The sequence below is a fragment of the Neovison vison genome, chromosome X, assembly GCF_020171115.1.
Source record: "Neovison vison isolate M4711 chromosome X, ASM_NN_V1, whole genome shotgun sequence".
In the NCBI taxonomy this organism is placed as follows: domain Eukaryota; kingdom Metazoa; phylum Chordata; class Mammalia; order Carnivora; family Mustelidae; genus Neogale; species Neogale vison.
The window spans coordinates 38,270,399-38,291,639 of NC_058105.1; the positions used below are offsets into that span (position 1 = coordinate 38,270,399).

Genomic DNA, 21,241 nt, shown 5'->3' on the forward strand with positions numbered 1-21,241 from the left:
GTGAAGAGGGTTGGGATGCTGCCTGCACCCGCAGTGAATCGTGTTACAGGAGAGCAACCATGAGATTAGGGAGCCCGGAGCTTTTATAGAGGGTAGTAGGACTGCTCTGGTGAGAGAGAGATTATTTTTACCGTACTGGACAGGAAGCACATCTACTCTTTTGCTCTGGAGGTAGATGCTATCTCTATCTTCCAAGGTAGTTTATTGCACAAATATCCTTGAAAAGATGGTCTAGAACCCAGTCACTGCCTCTGTTCACGAGACATGCAGAAAGAAACTCAAGAGACCCGTGGAGAATTCTCTCTCAACACCAGACTGACACTGCAAGATTGAGGTCACCTGGGAGGTCCTTAGCAGCAGGGATCTGTTGCCAATTCTGTTGATTCACCAGAAGATTTTTATACAAAACTGTGGGGGTATTAGTCTTCATAATTTTGTGTCAGTGGTAACTTGATAGACCACATATCCCACCTAGTTCCATTTATCTCTACAGTAATGAGACACATGTATTTTTTTTTACCTTAGTTAATAGTTGTTATGATAACAAGAAGTGAAACGTCATATCATGTCCTTAGACTGAGAAAAGCTTAACATGTCTACTGCTGCTACTTCCCTTAGTCATCAGAGAAAGAATGCAGTTCTTATTTGCTTGATTCTATAAGTTGACAGTAGATTTTTTTTTAAGTTGTATTTATTTAAGTCACTTCTACGCACAACATGGGACTCGAGCTCACGACCCTGAGATCAAGAGTCACATACTCCTCCAACTGAGCCAGCTAGGCACCCTGACAGTAGATATCTTTAAGGAGCATGATCCAGTTGAAGGATAACTTTACCTTTGGTTATTTCAATGGTAAATCACACTGCTTAAATTTTTTATTTTAACTGGTATGTAAAAGTAGAATTCATTTTTCTAAACTGATTTTAAAAAACAAAGTTTATTTTGTAGAGCAGTTTTAGGTTCATAGCAAAATTGGGCAGAAGGTACAGATTTCCCATGCACTCCTTGCCCCTACAAAGCATAGGCTCCTCTGTTTATCAACATCCCCCAACAGAGTGGTATGTTTGTTGCAATGAATGGATCTACTCTGACACATCCTTATCACCCAAAGCCCATAGTTTATACTAGGGTTGACTCTGGTGTCTCCCTGTCCTAGTGGCACCATCATGGGACCATAAAGGATGTAAAGTGATTTTTAAAAAGCCACCCATTGGGGCGCCTGGGTGGCTCAGTGGGTTAAGCTGCTGCCTTCGGCTCGGGTCATGATCTCAGAGTCCTGGGATCAAGCCCCGCATCGGGCTCTCTGCTCAGCAGGGAGCCTGCTTTCCTTCTCTCTCTCTGTCTGCCTCTCTGCCTACTTGTGATCTCTGTCTGTCAAATAAATAAATAAAATCTTTCAGAAAAAAAAGAGAGACACTAGAGAGAGCTTGTTTTCTCTCTCAAAATAAAATAAAATAAAATAAATAAAAAGCCACCCATCTTGTAGAACATTATTTAATACTGATAAAAGATCTGTGGATTCTTGGCCATTTTGGTGTATTCTGGAATGGTAAGGAGGTTACTAGTTTGCCAGAATACCCCACCTTGAAAGTGGAGGACTCAGTATGCTGTTTCAAATGAGCATGTAGAGTTGAAGTTGCCTGACAGATCAAGGCAACAATAGCAGCAGCAGTGGAACACAAAGAAATGGAGGCAGGTGATGGAGAGAGGTCTGTTATCGTGATCATAGTGATGGTATCACAGGCATTTGCATATGTTCACATCAACAAATTGTGTATGTTAAATATGTGTAATTCTTTGTGTATCAATTACACCTCAGCAGAGCTATTAAAAAAACAACATAGGAACAGTTTAGGTAAACATTATATCTTCTATGTAACACTTGTCAGTCTAGAGTAGGTGAATTAATAGCAAGAAACAAATTCTGTCGTGTTAGTTTTAAAATACTGACATATACAACATTTGCTTAGAGTGTGTATCTAGGCACTTAATAAAGGGGGAATTTCGATTTCATTCAACTGTTTGTTAGTATTGTGGAATGACAAAAAAGTAATAACGGTTATAGCAATTCTCTTTGTTGGTAGGCTCAAAGATACTTTCAAGTGACAATATTTACAGTTTTTCTAATTCACTTTCCCTGTGTATGACTGTTCTAATTGTACTTATTGAAATGTAATTTGTTGTCTGGGTAATCTAAGCTTTTTCAGTTCATTTGTTGTGTCTTTTTTAATTTCATTTTTCCAAGAATGCATTTTTATTGTATTTTCTGAAAGCATCTATCCACAAATTATTGAGGGGGAGAAAAAGTCCTTACCACACATAGTTTGAGAAGCATGACTATAGCACAGAGGTTGGTAAATTACAGCCTGCTCTCCGTTTCTGTTAATAAACTGGTACTAGAACACCATCCCAATTGTTTAACAAGCATCTATGGCTGGATAGTTTTGGCAGATACTGTATGGCCCTCAGAGCCTGAACTATTTGCTGTCTGGTCCTTTGCAAAAAAAAGTCTGCTGACCCCCTGCTCTAGATAGCTGAAGCTAATCAGTGGGAAGGACCTTTCTACTCTCCTCTCTCAGTCATTCAGTAAGCCAAGATAGCACTGGAGCTCAAGACCTTTAAGATGATTAAATAGCCCTGCCTTCAGACAGAGGGCTAGAAGACGAGAAGTTTAGATACTATGTAGATAATTACCTTTGATAGGGAATGGAGTTGTTATAGACCCTTCCACGTGGTCCCTCTCTCTTGGTATCTGGAAATTCCTGCCTAATTTCAATTACACAGAGTCAAAGTATGATCCAATCCAGACAGGGCAAGAAGCACTAAATCTGGAAGGCCCTAAGGAGTCCTGAAGCCAGACTCATGACAAGTGTTCTGACTACAGGAGAGGGTGAGCGAGTGAGTCAGAGAGAAAGGACCTCTTACACCATTATTTTTAACTAACTGCACATTCAGTACTTTGAAAAAATGATTTCCTATACAGATTTCAAGAAGCAATGATAAAAACAGTAGAAAAGGGTAATTTTGGTTTGGTGTTCTTTGGATTTTACTTGCCACTTGGAATCTGATCTTAAAATCACTTGTTAAATGTATCGTGGTATCTAATTCAGTGCCCACAGTTTAGTTATTGAAAAATAAAATTATTTTTAGAAAAAGTTAAAAAAAAAGATCAAGTCCAGTGGTTTCCAATTAGGGGCCTGTATGAGTGTCACCTGTCGAGCCTTTGCTCCATCCCAGACACAGAATGTTCCAAGCTAGGGACCAGAGATATAGATGGTATTTTGTGATTCTCATGCCCACCAGTGGTTAAGAACCACAATCAGGTCCAACTGTCTCATTTTAAAGATGGGAAGACTGAAACCTGAGGCGCCTGTGCACAATACTCTATTCTCCCAATTCTTCAAAGTCCTGGATAGCTTTCCATAACACTGCTGAAAGGCAGGCGTAGACTGGGATTAGGCTGAGTATCTGGAAAACGGGCCAAATCAAGTTTGAAATTTTCACTTCAGGTCACCAGAATTCAATCACCATTTTTCCGTTGAGTATCAGTATAGAGTATTTGTTTTACACAGGTTATCATGATGCAGAAACCTAAAAATCTTCATCTTTGTTTAGCAGTTTAACTTTTAAACTGAAAAAAGTGTGGTGCTTTTTCGTTTATTTAGTGAGCGTCCCTCCAAACAGACCGACCCCTTCGGACATGGCCATTGTCATGTATACCAGCGGCTCTACTGGCCGTCCCAAGGGAGTGATGATGCACCATAGCAATCTGATCGCTGGCATGACTGGCCAGTGTGAGCGAATTCCCGGACTGGGGTAAGAGAATTATTCCACTTTCTCCTTAGAAGTCAGAGCTCGTGTTTGGCCTTCCCTGAGCCCAGTCTGTATTAAAATGACAAGACTCTTGATGTTGCTAATTACCACATCTTTTTAAAAATGGCTAAAATGTTTCTCTCATTTTGTTTTAGACCGAAGGACACGTACATTGGCTACTTGCCTCTGGCTCACGTACTAGAATTGACCGCAGAGATATCTTGCTTTACCTATGGCTGTAGGATTGGGTATTCTTCTCCACTTACACTCTCTGACCAGGTGACAAGCTTTTCACTATATTGGCGTGATCAGATTAAGTTGCACTGTTTGGCTGACAACATATTGCAGAAACTTGAGATATTTTAATTCTATGAAAGCTTTCTCCTTGAGTTCAAAAATAGCTCCCATGAGCAGATATGTAGCCATAGAAAAGAATCTTGTGGATTTGTTAGCATTGCTTTTTCTGCATCTTTTTTTAAACGATTTTGAAACTAACAGTTCATCTTGTCTTTATTAGATTTTGATTTTGGATAGCTAGGATAGAGAATATAAAGGCTCTGGGCCTTTTGGGTGCATTATCCATCAACAGTGGTGGGTTTGGGGGCAAATTTGTGGTGGTGGGATTGGGGCCTGTTTTTACTCCGGGTTTTCTCTAGCACTGTGCTGTCGACTGCAGTAGTCCCTAGTCACACACTGAAGTAGGAAGAATTAAAAGTATATGAGAAAAATCTCATTTTTCAGTTGCTGTAGCCACATTTCAAGGTCTCAGTAGCTGCATGTCATTACTGGCTACCCCGCTGGACAGCACAGGTACCAAACATTTCCATCATTGTGGCAAGTTCTGTTGCCTCTCCAAAGGCAGGCCTCAGCTTTGTGCCCTGGGTCCAGGATCTCCCTTCTCCCTCGTGTTCACAAGTAGCAAGGCCAGCAGCGCGTAGAGCAAACCCATGTACTTTAAGCCCACTAGAAATTACACAACCAATATCTGCTAGTAAATGGCACCTGATGTAGTCAAGTTAAAATAGACCTGTGACTAACACTGGGGTTTGAATTGTAAAACAGATTTTTTAGAAAAAATCCCTTTAGGAAAGGGAGGGAGGGAGGGAGGGAAGAAGAAAGGAAGGAAGGAAGGAAAGAAGGGAGAAAGGGAGGGAGAACTGTGATGATTATGTTTCAGTGCACTGTAGTGTGGTTTTTTAATGTTTTGAAATGTTTTCAAAATGTGAAAAACATTTCAGTAGGCTTTGAATGTGATTCCCCCCCACCCCTGGGAAAGTTCAGAAGCCAGGGACTAGCAACCCTTGTTTTCACTGCCTTTCTGAAACCAGTCGCATCCATGTAGGGAAGGGGGCCAATGGAGTGAATGCCCCACCTACCTTTTTAATGACATTTATAAGAAAGAGTCTCAAATTTTTCCAGGCATCTAAGACCCAGGAATCTCCCTCATGTCTGGAATCAGAAAAAGTGGGGAGATGAGAGGCACCACATATGAAGCCAGAGATCACTGTGATGTCCTAACTAGGGTTCCTGCAATCCTAATAAGACAAGACAACTGATGTCATTACAGAGAGTAATAAAGTGAGGAAGGGCTTTTTAGGCTGCGTCTACTGTGGAATGGCTCTCTAAAATGACAAGTGGTCAGCACCACACAGAGGGCAACTCTCTCTCAAAGGACTTAAGAGCCCATCTTTCTCCCTATAGAGCAGCGCTCCCCCGACCATGTATGGTATGCCTGTGTGGGGATAGGTTCCCACTTGCAAAAGTGCACATGCTTGCACATACACAAAACAACAGGTAGCTATTTTATTTCCTTTATCCGTCTTTTTTGTTTGTTTGTTTTCAGTTTAATATGACTTTTTTTCTATTAGAAAAAACATTTTTTATTTCTTTTCAGCATAACAGTATTCGTTGTTTTTGCACCACACCCAGTGCTGCATACGATACGTGCCCTCCCTAATACCCACCACCTTGTTCCCCCAACCTCCCACCCCCTCCCCTTCCTTTATCCATCTTTTTTTTAAAGATTTTATTTATTTATTTGACAGACAGAAATCACAAGTAGGCGGAGAGGCAGGCAGAGAGAGAGAGGAGGAAGCAGGCTCCCTGCTGAGCAGAGAACCCAAGGCGGGGCTTGATCCCAGGACCCTGAGATCATGACCTGAGCCGAAGGCAGTGGCTTAACCCACTGAGCCACCCAGGCACCCGTCCTTTGTGCATCTCAAAGAAAAGTAGGATAAAGGCAATTGAGTTCTTCCAGCAGAACCTTCTGTGTGACAAGGCTGGTGCTACCTGGAATATCACACTTTTTCTTAAGAACTGGTTTTCTTCCCGCCTGTGGCAGCACAACTAACACAGCCTACATCTAAGCTTACAGACTAGCGAACTGCATTATAGCAGATTCTTATTTTCACTTTTTATTTTTAAATTTTATTTATTTTTTTTAGAGAGGGGGAGCAGAGGGGGAAGACAAGAGAGAGAATCTGAAGCAGGCTCCACACCCAGCACATGAGCCTGATGTGGGGCTCGACCTCACAACCCTGAGATCATAACCTGAGCTGAAATCAGGAGTCAGACGCTTAACCAATGGAGCCACTCAGGCACGTTAAGGGAGATGAAAATAGAAATCTCTTTTTCATCTCCCTTTTTCAGTGGGCTCCTTCATCATTGTTTCTACCTATTGATCTGACATTTGAAATCCCAAACAGTATTTATGTGTATAAGAAGGAAAACAAAAGAAAGAAGTAGTACATACACATTGACATATGTATGTGCAAATCTCCCATGTTCACTGGCAGTGTCTTCAGTATCCTGTTGACCAAAATGTTAACCAAATTTTGAGTATTTTGGTATGATGTTAATTGACAGCAGTGACTTTGAGAGGTGGCTCTACCATTTGGCTCATCCAAAAGAGTTAAAAGTTTCCTCAATTTTTTCCCTTCTTTTTTTTTAATTAATTTATTTATTTTCAGAAAAACAGTATTCATTATTTTTTCACCACACCCAGTGCTCCATGCAATCCGTGCCCTCCATATACCCACCACCTGGTACCCCAACCTCCCACCCCCCCCGCCACTTCAAACCCCTCAGATTGTTTTTCAGAGTCCATAGTCTCTCATGATTCACCTCCCCAAAAGTATTCTCAATTTTATTTTAGTGCCCCATCTACCTCAGTGGAGGGCTTCTGTTTTTCCTTTTTTTTTCTTCCCCTAATGGATGATTTGTGTTATGGTCATTATGTCATAAATATTAATGCTCAATTTACCAAAATATCCCATTCTTCTTCATTCTGAATCAGCGTTTCTGCTCTAAAGAAGGCTGAAATGTCCTAGAAGAAATAATCTATGGACCAAAGCAATAAAGCACTTATGCTTTAGACTTTTGTAGGTTATGATAGTTCTGATAACTCCCAGGACAGTAGATGAATTCCATGTGTAAATTTCTGTCACTGTCATCGTTGATATTTGAATTACAACATTTTTGGTGAAGATTGGTTTTCCTCATCCTATTTACTTTGTCTTTGCTATAGTCCAGCAAAATTAAAAAAGGAAGCAAAGGGGATTGCACTGTACTGAAGCCTACACTCATGGCAGCTGTTCCGGTGAGTACAGAATGTAAATGTTCTTTACTGCTCGCACTTGGACTTTTTAAAAGGTAATACCTTTAGGGATTTGTGTACGGTTTTTAAAAAAGATTTTATTTATTTATTCAACAGAGAGAGAGAGAGAGATCACAAGTAGGCAGAGAGGCAGGCAGAGAGAGAGGGGGAAGCAGGCTCCCCGCTGAGCAGAGAGCCCTATGCGGGGCTCCATCCCAGGACTCTGGGATCACGACCTGAGCTGAAGGCAGAGGCTTTAACCCACTGAGCCACCCAGGTGCCCCTGTGTACGGTTTTAAATGTTAATTTTACTATGTTGAAATTATGGCAAATGTGTTCATTAAAAGCTTTAATAAGTATTGAGAGGGGAGAGCTGGCAAGCTTCTGAAATGTATGCCTGCTAGTGTTGCTGATACTTTAAAATTAGGGGCTGAAAATGACCTGAGTTCGGATCACCTCATGTGAGAATCAGTCATGTTTCAAAGGTACAAGTTTATCCTATAGATCATTTCTGTTTCATCACAAATTAAAAAAAAACAAAAACGGAGGGAATGTAGGCCATCCCAGAGAACTGAAGCAGCTTATCCAAGGTTAGGAAACTGAGTCTCGAATCCGAGCCTCCCGACCCTTACGGTGACCAGGAAAAGTGGCACTGGAGAGAGCTTCCAAAGTGAAGCTCTTCTAGATATTTAAAATCCTTATGTGAAATAGTTTCTTTTATGAAAAGGAAGACATTATAGTTTTTGGTCTTTTTTTAAAAAAATATTTTATTTATTAGAGAGGAGAGAGAGCATAAGCTGTGAGCGTAGTGGGAGGGGAGGAGCAGAGGAAGAGGGAGAAGCAGACTCCCCACTGAGCGGGGAGCCCAATGGGGTAGTATCCCAGAAGCCTGGGATCATGATCTGTGCCGAAGTTAGACACTTATCCGACTGAGTTACCCAGGTGCCCCATTTTTTGACCTTTTAATAATAAATTCTGAAATATTTAACACAGTGTTTCCAATTTGCAGAGTGAAATATATTCTAGTACTTTTAGGCTTGGCAACTGCGGTGGGACTGTGTATCATGACTTGCTTGTATTATCATCAGATTTTAAGACTTATCCCAGTATCTTTCTCAGAACTCTTTTTGCACACGGAAAGTCAGAGATTAGATCATGAAGTGTTTGGCCCAAGTTTTCTAAGAATTACAGATAGAAGTTACTTTTTTTTTCCTAGCTCCTAATTACAAAATTACCAAATAACCAAAAAATTAGGGTAGTTCAGAGTGGCCTTTGCCTTTTTATTTAGAGGTGCTGTGGGATTCAGCATGTTTACCAACTGCAAGAATCTTCTCACTAAAGCCTAAGAAAGTGACACTGGTGATAGGTAGCACAAGGTACTTACTGTGTTCCAGGCACTGTGCTATAGATGGGTTGGGTTTTTCCAGTTTTTTTAAAGGAAAAAAACTTGCCTGAAGTCACAGAGCCCGCAGGTGCTAAAGTTCAAGTGTGACCTGAGTCTTCTTAACTACAGTGATCCCAGAATCAGTGGACTTAACTGTGCTTATCTATTTAGGATTGTTTCATTTTGGGAGACAGTATTTTGGCTTTATTACCCAAAGTACAGGAATCTTTAGTAAATCATATCAGAGAACAAAGGGAAGGAAAAGGGCAAGGACTACAGGAAGTAATGTCCGAATTTAGGTCTGAAGATAAGCAGGAGTTAGTTATGCTGTGTATCTTCCAATTGCCCATCGTCCATTCTTCTTTGCTTTGTGTCTTGAAAGGGTCGCTTCTGTGGATGAATTATCAGGGCTTGCTTGTCTTCTGATTTGTGGTTGGCTTCAGTGAAATTATTGGCACTCAGGAGAGGTCATGGGGCATGGAGGCATGGGGAGGGGTGGAGGGGTGCTCTGCATACTTTCCTCCTTTCCTCCTGGCCTGTGATTTGGGGACGTGGTCAGGTGCCCATTGGACAGTCTCTTCTTTCCCACTAGCCATAACCAGGCCTTGCCCATGGCTGTAGTCCTTATTAGTTCCAATGATACTTCTCTCCACTTACTTCTTCAGGCCTAGGGATAGTAAACAATCCCCATGTTGCTGGTCCATTGATGCTTCACCCAACTTTGTTGGTTCCCTTAGTTCTTCCTACTCCTCTACAAATAGGCCTTTAAAAAATCTTTTTTGCTGAGAACTGATAGATTCTATTATCTGAGTTAATTTCTTTCCTGGGTCAGAACAAAAAATCCATTTAGTATCGTATATTCACAGAATTTAGAATAAATCGCTGCTTCTTGTAAGCAGTGACTCAGTTGAACATCATGTAATTATTAGGTTGAACTGAAGGGTGACTTAATGGGCTAACAATAAATCCTGCCAACTCATTGCAACCATACTGTTTGTGTTCCTTCCTCATTGAGGCCTTTCTGTGCTCATGACTCGTATCTACTGGAAGGAGCAGGGCAGCGGGGGGGCTACTTCTCATACATCTGTCTCACTCCCATATGCTTTTTTTCCACCCAACATCCCATTCACTTTTTTCAGAGGGACAGTTACAGGATATTAAAATCCTTCCAGGGAAGTTTTGGAATTTCTCAATCACAGATCTAGACAAATATTTCAGTTCTGTAATAATGCTTCCATCTGTGGAAATGGACAGAACGACGCTGTCCCATGCTTGAATGCTGAGGTAGCTTCTCTGCTCCCCCGCCAGCTTTACTGAGATACAATTGACGTAGCATTATGTTAGTTCAGGGTGTACAGTGTGATGATTTGATATTTGCAGATATTGTGAAATGATTACTTAACACACCCATCGCCTCACATAGTTACCGTGTGTGTGTGTGTGTGTGTGTGTATGTCTGTGAGCAATGAGAACATCAATGTAGGTCTTGAAAGACCTACTCTTCTAGCAGCTTTCGAATATACAATACATTCTTGTTAGCTGTGGTCACCATGCTGTGCTGTATGTTACATCCCCAGGACGTAACTCATCTTCTACCTGTAATTTTATAAGCCCTTGGACCAACATCTCCCCATTTCCCCCCACCCCCTAACTTCTGGCAACCACCAGTCTACTCTCTGTTGCTAAGTTCGGCTCCATGTATAAGTGAGATCATACAATATTTGTCTTTTTCCGTCTGCCTTATTTCATGGAGCAGAATGCAAGAGATGGTTTTGTTGTCTTCATTTGTGAATGGCTCTATTCTGATATGGGAGGAGCCATTCCTAAAGTCATTTATGGTAGCACAACTGAATTTATACTGATTGATACTTCAAATATTTAACCAGGTATTTGTAAATAGATATACTTTGTGCAACAATTCTTACTAATTTGTGCTAAGTCATTTCAAGAAAACATTGAGTGATAGTCTGGGCCTTTTTGCTTGTCTGTTTTATTTTTTTAATATACTATTTTGGGAATCCCTATATCCCAAACCTAGTTCTATGTTTAATTTCCCAAGGAGCTATGAGCAAGAAACCTATTCTTTTTTGTTGTCTTAGCTTCTGTTGAAAGGGAATCAAAATATCTAAATTATAGGGACATCGAACTTTAGAAAACTGTATGAGTAAACTCTTAAGAAGCTCTGTAAATCTCTCTGCCATGCTCTAACAGTCACAAGGTAGTAGTGAGAAAAACATCAGGATTAGGTTCAACATGGTATTTTGGTGTTTTTTGAAAATAAATGAATATATGTGAAAGAAAAGCATTAAAAAGTTTTTTATGTGGGAGGAGAATGAATTTTTTACACTCTAGTTAGTTAACATTTTTTAAAAAAATTAGGTAAACTTAGTGCATAGAACTGAAAAACTCCTAGTCTTTTTGAAATAGTGAACAAGTAAATTCAGTGAAATTAATTATGTAATACACATATCTATTATAGTGAAGACTTTTACCTAAGATGTTGTAAACAAGGTATCTTCAACTAAAGACTGTCTTAGTGTTGGTGTAATTCTTTTCAGATTATTGATTATTGTGCTTACCTTTTAGGAAATCATGGATAGAATTTATAAGAATGTTATGAGCAAAGTCCAAGAGATGAATTATATTCAGAAAACACTGTTCAAGATTGGGTATGATTACAAATTGGAACAGATCAAAAAGGGATATGATGCACCACTTTGCAATCTGTAAGTACATTTGATAGACTCTATAGTGTGAGCCTTTAGGTCTTGTGTGTTTCCATCTGGAAACTGAGTAACTGGCAAGTTAAGTTAGTTTGAGCATCAGCACCATCATCATAAGGTTTGCATTTCTCTTTTATTCATTTCTAACCCTCATTACTTACACAGCCAACACAGAGAACCCCAAGCTCTGATTGTGGCAATTTAATAGATTTTAATAATCGAGTGAATAGTTAAGATTCAATTATAAAATTTGGTCTTGTGAAGAAAATCTAGACTTTCAAATCAAGACATTTGAGTTTAAAAAAGGTCATGTCTAACTAAAAGTGATACTCAAGATTTTATTCTGCATAAAGTTTCCAATGTATTGTCTTCATAGAACAGTATAATAGGTATATGACTATAACGGCTTTTTAAAGTGCAGTGCTAGGGGCGCCTGAGTGGCTCAGTGGGTTAAAGCCTCTGCCTTCGGCTCAGGTCATGATCCCAGGGTCCTGGGATCGAGCCCCACATCAGGCTCTCTGCTTAGCCGGGAGCCTGCTTCCCTCTCTCCCTCTCTGTCTGCTTGTGATTTCCGTCTGTCAAATAAAAAAATAATAATAATTAAAAATTTTTAAAGTGCAGTGCTAGGAGAGTGGAGATGGGGAAACATTTTGCATTAAGAGAAGTTGATAACTAAATGTTCTAAAGAGAGCTGTAATTTATTTCTTTCAATGACATCATTTTCTTTCATTTACTGTATGTCAAAGCAATTTCCCGACACTGCACTCTTTTTTGCTTTTTTAAGAGTTTCTCTGACATTTTTAAAAATTAAAGTACAGTTGGCACATAATGTTCTCTTAGTTTCAGGCATATCACATAATGATTCAACCTCTCTGGATGTTATGCTGGGCTCACCACAGGTGTCACTACCATCTGGCATTTTTCTGCCTTTTTTTTAAAGTGTTACTAGTTGTCACTTTGTTAACCTCTCATTAATTACCACCATGGTTCTCAAACTTAGGTGTCCAGCCAAGTTGAGCAGTCTTGCTCAGAGCTTATAAATTAGGATGTCACCAAGAATAACAAATGCATGCATTAAAACAATCCCTCCTCCTTTTTCATTTTCTCAAGGTTACTGTTTAAGAAGGTAAAGGCTTTGCTGGGGGGGAATGTCCGTATGATGCTGTCTGGCGGAGCGCCACTGTCACCACAGACACACCGATTCATGAATGTCTGCTTCTGTTGCCCAGTGGGTCAGGGTTACGGACTCACAGAATCGTGTGGTGCTGGGACAGTTACTGAAGGTAAGTGTTGGTAACGTGGCAAATAATTCAATGTTAGTTGGTGCTGATAAAACCCATTTGCATTAGCTTTAGGAACTATGGTATTTTTATACCTCATTACGTGATATCAGGTTCAGGGCAAACCTGAAGATTTTTAGTAACTTTTAAGTGAACTATCACATGTGCCCTTTATTTTTAAGCCTTGTAAATATTTATGCCATTTTGTCAGTCCTCAGAATTCTGTCACCCTGGGCCTTTAAACTTGTCTCTCCAAATGATTCCTTCCTCAGAGAACTGCACTCTTAGAATAAAGTATCATGTTCATGCTCCCACTTGAACACATGTTCCCTCCCTGACTTCTTGTTTGTTTTCTCTTCTGTCGTTTCCATCATCCCATGGCATCTCAACTTTGGCACTACTGAAATCCTGAACCAGAGAGTTCTTTATTGTTTGGGCTGGCACTACTGAAATCCTGAACCAGAGAGTTCTTTATTGTTTGGGCTGTCTGGTGTGTCGTAAGTTGTTCAGCGGCTGGATGAATGGATAGCAGGGGTAACTCACTCCTCCCAGTTATGGCAGTGGAATAACTGGAAACATTACCAAATATCCCCCAAGGGGCAAAATCATCTTGGATTGGGAAATACTGGGTATGGTAATATTTGGGGGATCATCCCACTTTCACTTTATGTTTATTATGTTCAGAATCATATCCAACATCCCAGACCATCTCACCACCTCACAAATTGTTTGTGACAGTGGTCTTAGCATCCTTAAATTAAATTCATTCAGAGCATTCACTTTAAAGTCATCTAATTAAATATCTTCAACTCGGATCAGATCTTCCCACTTCTTCACTGGAGTGGTCCCTCCCTTCATGTCGCCTTTGGCATCCCGCCTTTTATTACTTCACTCTGCTCTGCTGTAACAGCCTCTCCGCGGCTGTGCCTTGCCTCCATGATTGCACTTTGGATTCATTGTATGTACTTGTTTTAGACGCCTCCCCCTCAAACACTGCTTCATTCCCCGTCAGCCGAGCTTTCCAGATATCTTTGATCTGGCGCCATTGTAGCCATTGTCATTTTCCATGATTTCTCATATCTCCTTGTACCTGGCTTTGCTCTCCAGACAAGCCAGTTTTCTTACTTTTTCTCATCTGGGCCTTCTTGCTCTCACCTCTCTGTAGCTTCTGTTCCCTTCTCTTAGAATGCCCTTTGGCTAACTGGTCACAGCTGCCTTTTCATGATCGACTCCTCAGTGAAGTCTTTCCCCATTTTACATTGATCTTGCTAGTCTCTGAGGTAACCGTGGTGCTCGCTTCCATGACTGTGCGCTTGAGTATTTAAATGTGCTCTAAATTGCTTCACATGCATTTTGGCTCAGGTAGGTTGTTTGTAAGGTCACTGAGGGCACATAACACATGTGGTCCTTTATGTGTTTTCTCTTTTCAGTATTTAATATAATGCTAGGTACATTACTGGCTATCTATAAATAATTGATTATGAATAGCAGGACTTCCAGCTTACAGAAGAAGAATATCGTCATCATTGTCATCCTCATGTTTGGTAAAAACATCTAAGGTTCATCGAAAACTTAGTTTGTGCTAGGAAGTACTAAGCACCTTCCACACATCATCTCATTTAATCCCTATAGCATATATCCCTATTAAGAAGTAGGTTTTCTTACTCTCCCCATTTAATAGATGAGGAAATGGAGGCTTAGTGGGGTTAAGTAATTTGTCAAGTTGCACAGCCAGTCAGTGAATGGTAGAGAAGGAATTCCACTCCAAATCTGTCTTACTGTAATCCTAGGTAGGTCATGGTGGAGCGAGCTCTCCTTTACCAGAGGGCTTTGTACTTCATTTGTACTTCAAATATAGCCCGTGAGAAGCAAAAATGATGGAACAACAGCTGGAATTGATTGCACTGTTGAAATGAGCTTGAGATTTCGAAACCCTGACCGCACTTTGCAGTGCACTCACGATGGCCTCTCTTCTGTCATCTGTGAGACTCTGGCTTGGACTCCAGTATTGCTGGTCTCAGGTGGGTCTGAAATGTGGTATGCTAATCTCTTTGTTTCATTTTCCCTCATAGTTACTGACTATACTACTGGCAGAGTTGGAGCCCCTCTCATTTGCTGTGAAATTAAGCTAAAAGACTGGCAGGAAGGTAAGAGTTTTATGACAAGCTCCACTGGTTCTAGATATGCTGCACACCACCTTGAGCCTCAAGATGCCCAGTCCTTAAAGTGTTAGGTGGTCTGTGGTGCTGTGTGAGTCTTTTCTGCTGCTCATACCCCGTGCTTGCTTTCTCCTTGGTAACATCGTCAGGTTCCGAAGAGGAAAAGAAAATCTCTAGAATACAGGCGTGGTGATTCTGAACTTGAGAAAACTTGATGGTAAAGAGGAAAAACATTCTTAGTGGGCCATTCCCTAGGTTTGGAGAAGATTTATCCCATCTTTTGAAGCTCAACTTTGCTAGTGAGGAGGTTGGGGCTGGGAAATGAATCCTCAGATTGTTAGGGGATTGAGTGACTGATCACACACACACACACACACACCAACAACCCCTTAGCTTTTGACCCCAGGAAATATTTTCACAGTTGAGATTCAATTCTCCAGCTATTTGTATAATTTTATTTTTATATGTGACTACAAAGAGGAGCCTGGGCTTTACAGACATCGGCAATAATCCTTTTTCTAAATCAGCTGAAGGCAAAAGTGAACCAGTGTACCTGAAGAAAGTGTGACAAATACGAAATATGTGCATTAACTGCAAAGTAATTAGCAGTCTGGCTTTGCCAGATGAAGCAAAAGTAATTAGAAACTTAAAATTTTAAAAGGGAATATTCACCTTGGGATGGAGCCGTAGACTGAAAATTTAAAGGACCGGTTAGTTACCTTTTAGGACAATTCCCCTAGGTTGTTCAAACTCAAGAAAATGAATGGGCTTTATCTGACATATACTTGAAGTCCCTAAAATTGTTTCTCTTCTTCGACTTTCTTAAGATGTATATTGTTTCAGTGCTTCACAAGCAAATGGCCACTGAACCACATTTAAAATCCAGTTGGATTCCCAAGAGTTTTGCATCTTGGGAATGAGTCCTCCCATGGTCGTGACATTCCAATTCTAGGATAGAAATCTGGAGAGAATACAGGGAATATGGGTCTGGCTCTATTGAGTCTCAGCATCACAATTGTTTTTGTTCGATGGGTTATTTATGAGGCAGTGAAATCAGAGAAACGAGGTATATTGCTACAACTTGGTAAGGCAAATTTTGCCTGTAATTTTTGTTTCTGATTTTCTGGCATTGAGCCTTAATATTCATTGGGGGAGTGGGTCCATTTGTGCAAATGTATTTGGGAATTTTTCTTGCTGTGAAGGAACCTTTGCTCTCTAGAATAGGAATGATCGTAATGTTTTATGTACAGTGGGTTTCGTCCAATTCAAATACTGACTAGTTTAAAATTTTTAAGAGCAGCTTTAATTGTTTTAGGACATAAAATCCAATCAACATCTCAGATTATGAATTCAGATTTTTGTATATTTCCCTTCAGGTAAGCAAGTAAGTTTTATTCAGTAATAAACAGGTAATGAGTAGTGGTAAGATATTTTGGAGTTATTGTCAATTATTTCAGTGTTCTCACTTTTAAAGTCATGACTGGTCATAGGCAAAGTTAAGAAAATAAAGTTTCCCTCCTTTTTCTCCTAGCCTCCCTTTCCCTCTTTCTACCTGCTCTCTTGTATTAAAACCTTAAAAAAGAGTGAGTGCATGTACATGTACTCAGGTACATGAGAGAGAGAAAGGGAGAGAGAGAAAGGGAGGTGCCTGGGTAGCTCAGTCCGTTATGGATCTGCCTTCAGCTCAGGTCATGATCCCGGGGTCCTGGGATGGAGCCTAGCATCTGGCTCCCTGCTCAGCAGGGAGTCTGCTACTCCCTCTGCCCCTCCTCCCGCTCATGCATGCGTGCATGTGTGCATACTCTTTCTCTCTCTCTCTCTGTCTAAAACAAAATCTTTTAAAAAAAAAAAAGGAGAGAAAGAAACAAACCCTAAGAGACCCTTAACGATAGAGAGCAAACAGCATTAATGGAGGGAAGTGGGTGGGGGAGAGGCTAGATGGGGGATGGGGATTAAGGAGGGCACTTGTGATGGGCACTGGGTATGTGTAAGCGATGAGACGCTAAATTCTGCTCCTGACACCAATACTGCACTGTATGTTACTAACAAAAATTTAAACAAGATTAGGCAAATAAAACGTCTTTAGGGAAACAATCTGAAATACACCGATGACCGCATACTAGTAACTTATAACAGCTTCAGGTGTTACCCTTCTTGGGGGTACTTTTGTCTTAACAGAGCTCTATGAAGCCCATTTTGAAGTGTGAAAATTTTTTCACACTGGCTGGGGAGGTTTGGTATAGTTGGTGGCTGGTGATTATCATCGAGCCTTCCTTGCTCCTTCTGAAATTACAGTTACCCATGGTCCTCACATCCATGTGAATAAACATAAACTAATATTCTCACCAGATCTGACAGAAAATTTGATCCACAGAATCAGTGTAAGAGTTTTAAGAATTAATGCAAGTACATTCTGTGTTAGAACAGTAACTAATTTCATTTAATGACTTCCAGGCGGTTATACAATTCACGACAAGCCGAACCCCAGAGGTGAAATTGTAATTGGTGGACAGAATATCTCCATGGGCTATTTTAAGAATGAGGAGAAAACAGCAGAGGATTATTCTGTGGATGAAAATGGCCAAAGGTGGTTTTGTACTGGTGATATTGGAGAATTTCATCCTGATGGATGTTTGCAGATTATAGGTCAGTGTATTCTCATTTTGCATGAACACAAAGATTGCACAAAAGAGGGTTTTTTTGGTCAACTACACATGGCACTGTATAACCATCTACTGTAACATACCCTACCTAGAATACCGTAGAACACCACAGAATAGAATCCCTCACCAGTTACCTCCCCACTCGAGAAGCAGTGTGGACACATTACTTTCCCTAGTGGCTATTTATATAGCCCCAGTTATCCCTGAACCTTAGAAAATTGTAAATTCTCAATAGCAGTCCATTCTTCTGAGAATGTCGGTTGGTTTGACACTGCCCTCACTGAGCCAACTGAGATAGACTTTGAACTCCAAGAGTGCCTTTATGCTGTTCACTTTAAGCAGGCAGAACCTGAAAGTAAAATTCAGCGAGCTAGCTGGCAAGGACCAGTCTGTAGGGTCCCAGTCCAGTCCTTTTCAAGCCATCAGATTTCCTCAGTTGTATCTCCAGTGGTCCATTTAAATCTGTCCCTGGACCCATGCCTGACCTGAATATAGTTAGAGATCTCCCAGGAAAAGTGGTTCTTCATCTAGAAGTTAGATCTGCTGGGGAAATCCCCAGTAAGCATGGTTCAATCTCGAACCAATCCCTTCCCCTCCCCTGCTTTTTTTTTTTCCCCTTGATCCTTATTTGCCCTGGCATCGAAGGTAGTTTCTATGGGCATGTAGAGTGGGTTAGGCTAGAGGTAGGCAAGCCAGCACTTGTATGAAAGTCCTAAGGCAATGGATGATTATTCAAGCCATGCCATCCTGTGCCAGGAGCCCTGTCGTTTCAACAAGATGATGTCAAATATGGGAAATAGGGAATTCACGTTAATTAATTGTGTTCCCTATGCCTGACATTGTGCTACATGCTTGTGTCCATATCTCTGATCAAACTGAGAGTTGGAGCGGTCGGCTGACGTGCCCAGGCTCACATGGCTTATAATGGGCCAAGCCGCCCATTCAAATCGAGTGCACTGAGATCCTTTTCCTTCTATTCACTTGATTATGGTGGTTAAGATTATAGTAAGATACCAAAGCATTCTGTATGGGGTCTAACATTTTAGCCAGTACTTCTTCAGCTAGGTATTTTCTTTTCAAGTGATGTGCATGGGCAAGCATTATATGTAAGAAGATTTTAGGAGACTTTAGAAGAATTCTCTTTGTCACTCAAGATGACGGCAGTGAGAGTGAAAGAAAATCAGAATTGTATATACCTTAATAAAATGGACTGTGGGTGACTTAACATTCCTCATTTTTCATCTTACAGATCGTAAGAAAGACCTGGTGAAGTTGCAAGCAGGAGAATATGTATCTCTGGGAAAAGTAGAAGCAGCACTGAAGAATTGTCCACTTATAGACAACATCTGTGCATTTGCCAAAAGGTAATTTTTCAAAAGTTGCATTTGTGCTTCCTTGTACTCACGGTGGAAGGACAACTGGAAGACATTTTGATCATTTCTAATCATAAGGGAAACACCAACATTTCATCAGCTCTGGGGAATGTTAAACATTTCTGAAAGTTAACCAGCCTGAAGATCATTCGAGATAATGGAGCCATTTTTTTAAAAAAGGTTTTATTTATTTATTTGATGTAGAGAGAGAGCACAAGTAGGCAGAGAGAGAGGAGGAAGCAGGCTCCCCACTGAGCAGAGAGCCCGATGCGGGGCTCGATCCCAGGACCCTGAGATCATGACCTGAGCCAAAGGCAGCGGCTTAACCCACTGAGCCACCCAGGTATCCCTAACAGATACATTTTAACTAATTCTTCAACACCTACAACGTCTTACTAAATTACTTAGCTGTGCCACAGAACTTACTTCATTGAACATCCTTAACAACTGAGATAAGTTGTGAAGTAATTTTCCTAGGAAGTTTACACAGCTACTACAAGTTTTAGAAATAAAAAATCTAAGGGATTAGACCATTTTTTTGTGTGTTAATAGGGTTTATTTTTAGGGGCTTTATCACACCCTTTAAAAAATGTAACTGTAGGGGTGCCTGGGTGGCTTGGTGGGTTAAACCTCTGACTTTGGCACAGGTCATGATCTCAGGGTCCTGGGATCCAGCCCCACTTCAGGTTCTCTGCTCAGTAGGGAGCCTGCTTTTCCCCTCTCTCTCTGCCTGCCTCTCTGCCTACTTGTGATCTCTGTCTGTCAAATAAATAAATAAAATTAAAATGTAACTGTAAAAAAAACCCCACAGAACATAAAAGTTATCATCTTAACCACTTCTAAGTATATAGTTGACTAGTGTTGTGTATATTCACATCATTGTGCAGTCAGACTCTGGAACTTTTTATCTTGCAGAACTGAAACTTTCTAGATATTAAACAACTCCCCATTTTCCTTGGCCCCAGACTCTGGCCCCTACCATTCTCCTTCCTGTTTCTGTTAATATGACTAGTCTAGATACCTCATATAAATAGAATCATACAGTATTTCTCTTGTGACTGGCTTCCTTCACTGAGCATAATGCCCTCAGGGTTCATCTATATTGAAGATGTCAGAATTTCCCTTCCTTTTTCAGGCTGAGTAATGTTCCACTGGATGGGGTTACCTGGGTGGCTCAGTGGGTTAAGCCTCTGCCTTTGGCTAAGACCATGATCCCAGGGTCCTGGGATCAAGCCCCATGTTGGGATCCCTGCTCAGGAGGGAGTCTGTTTCTCCCTCTCCTTCTGCCGCTCCCCTGGCTCATACTCCCTCTCTTTCTCTTTCCTCTCTCTCAAATACATACATAAAATCTTTTAAAAATGTTCCATTGGATGTATCGACCATATTTTGTGTATCTATTCATCCATCAATGGCCAACTTTGGTGGCTTCCGCCTCTTGACTATTGCGAATCCTACTGCTATGAACATGGTTATACAAATATCTCTTCAAGATCCTACTTTTAGTTCTTCCAGATATATACCCAGATGTGGGATTGCCGAGTCATTGGTCATTACATTTTTTATCTTTTGAGGAACCACCATACTGTTTACCACAGCTGCAGCACCATTTTTACATTCCTACCAACACTGCTCAAGGGTTCACATTTCTCCACATCCTCACCAGCACTTATTTCTCTTTTTTTGATAGGAGTCATCTTAATGGGTGTGAAGGGCTATCTCCCTGCTAATGATTAGTGACATGGAACAGTTTTTCATATGCTCATTGGCCATTTGTGTATCACCTCTGGAGAAGTGTGAAGTCCTTTGCTCATTAAAAATTTGTTCTCTCTTTGCAAGTTACACAATATAGTGTTATCCACTGTAGTCAACATGCTTTACATTAGACCCTCAGACCCTATCTATCTTCTAGCTGAAAGCTTGTACCCTCTTACCAACCTGTTCCTATTTCCCCCAGTCCCTGGCAACCACTTCTATTCTGAGTTTCACTTTTTTTTTTTTTAATGATTCCACATGTAAGTGATACCATGCAATATTTGTCTTTCTCTGGTTTATTTCACTTAATATGACACCCTCAGGGTTCATCTGTGTTGTCACAAATGGCCAAAGTTTCTTTCTCTTAGCTGAATGATATTTCCTTTTGTGTGTGTACACACCCAACATGTTCTTTATTCATTCGTCCATTGACGAACACAGGTTGTTTCTCTATCTTGGCTTTTGTGACTAATGTGGCAGTGAACATGGGAATTCAGA

At 40.7% G+C, this 21,241-nt stretch overlaps 1 protein-coding gene across 4 annotated transcripts in view; it reads left to right on the forward strand.

Moving 5' to 3' along the window:
• The window catches only part of ACSL4 (acyl-CoA synthetase long chain family member 4), a 114,703-nt gene that overhangs the window by 79,814 nt on the left and 13,648 nt on the right, over nucleotides 1-21,241 (forward strand). For all 4 annotated transcript variants that reach the window (XM_044235809.1, XM_044235808.1, XM_044235810.1 and 1 more), the window contains exons 7-14: nucleotides 3,667-3,817; nucleotides 3,970-4,093; nucleotides 7,341-7,412; nucleotides 11,380-11,519; nucleotides 12,627-12,799; nucleotides 14,869-14,943; nucleotides 17,410-17,601; nucleotides 18,868-18,982. In XM_044235809.1, coding sequence (XP_044091744.1) covers nucleotides 3,667-3,817; nucleotides 3,970-4,093; nucleotides 7,341-7,412; nucleotides 11,380-11,519; nucleotides 12,627-12,799; nucleotides 14,869-14,943; nucleotides 17,410-17,601; nucleotides 18,868-18,982 — 1,042 coding nt within the window. The remainder of the gene's footprint in view (nucleotides 1-3,666; nucleotides 3,818-3,969; nucleotides 4,094-7,340; nucleotides 7,413-11,379; nucleotides 11,520-12,626; nucleotides 12,800-14,868; nucleotides 14,944-17,409; nucleotides 17,602-18,867; nucleotides 18,983-21,241) is intronic.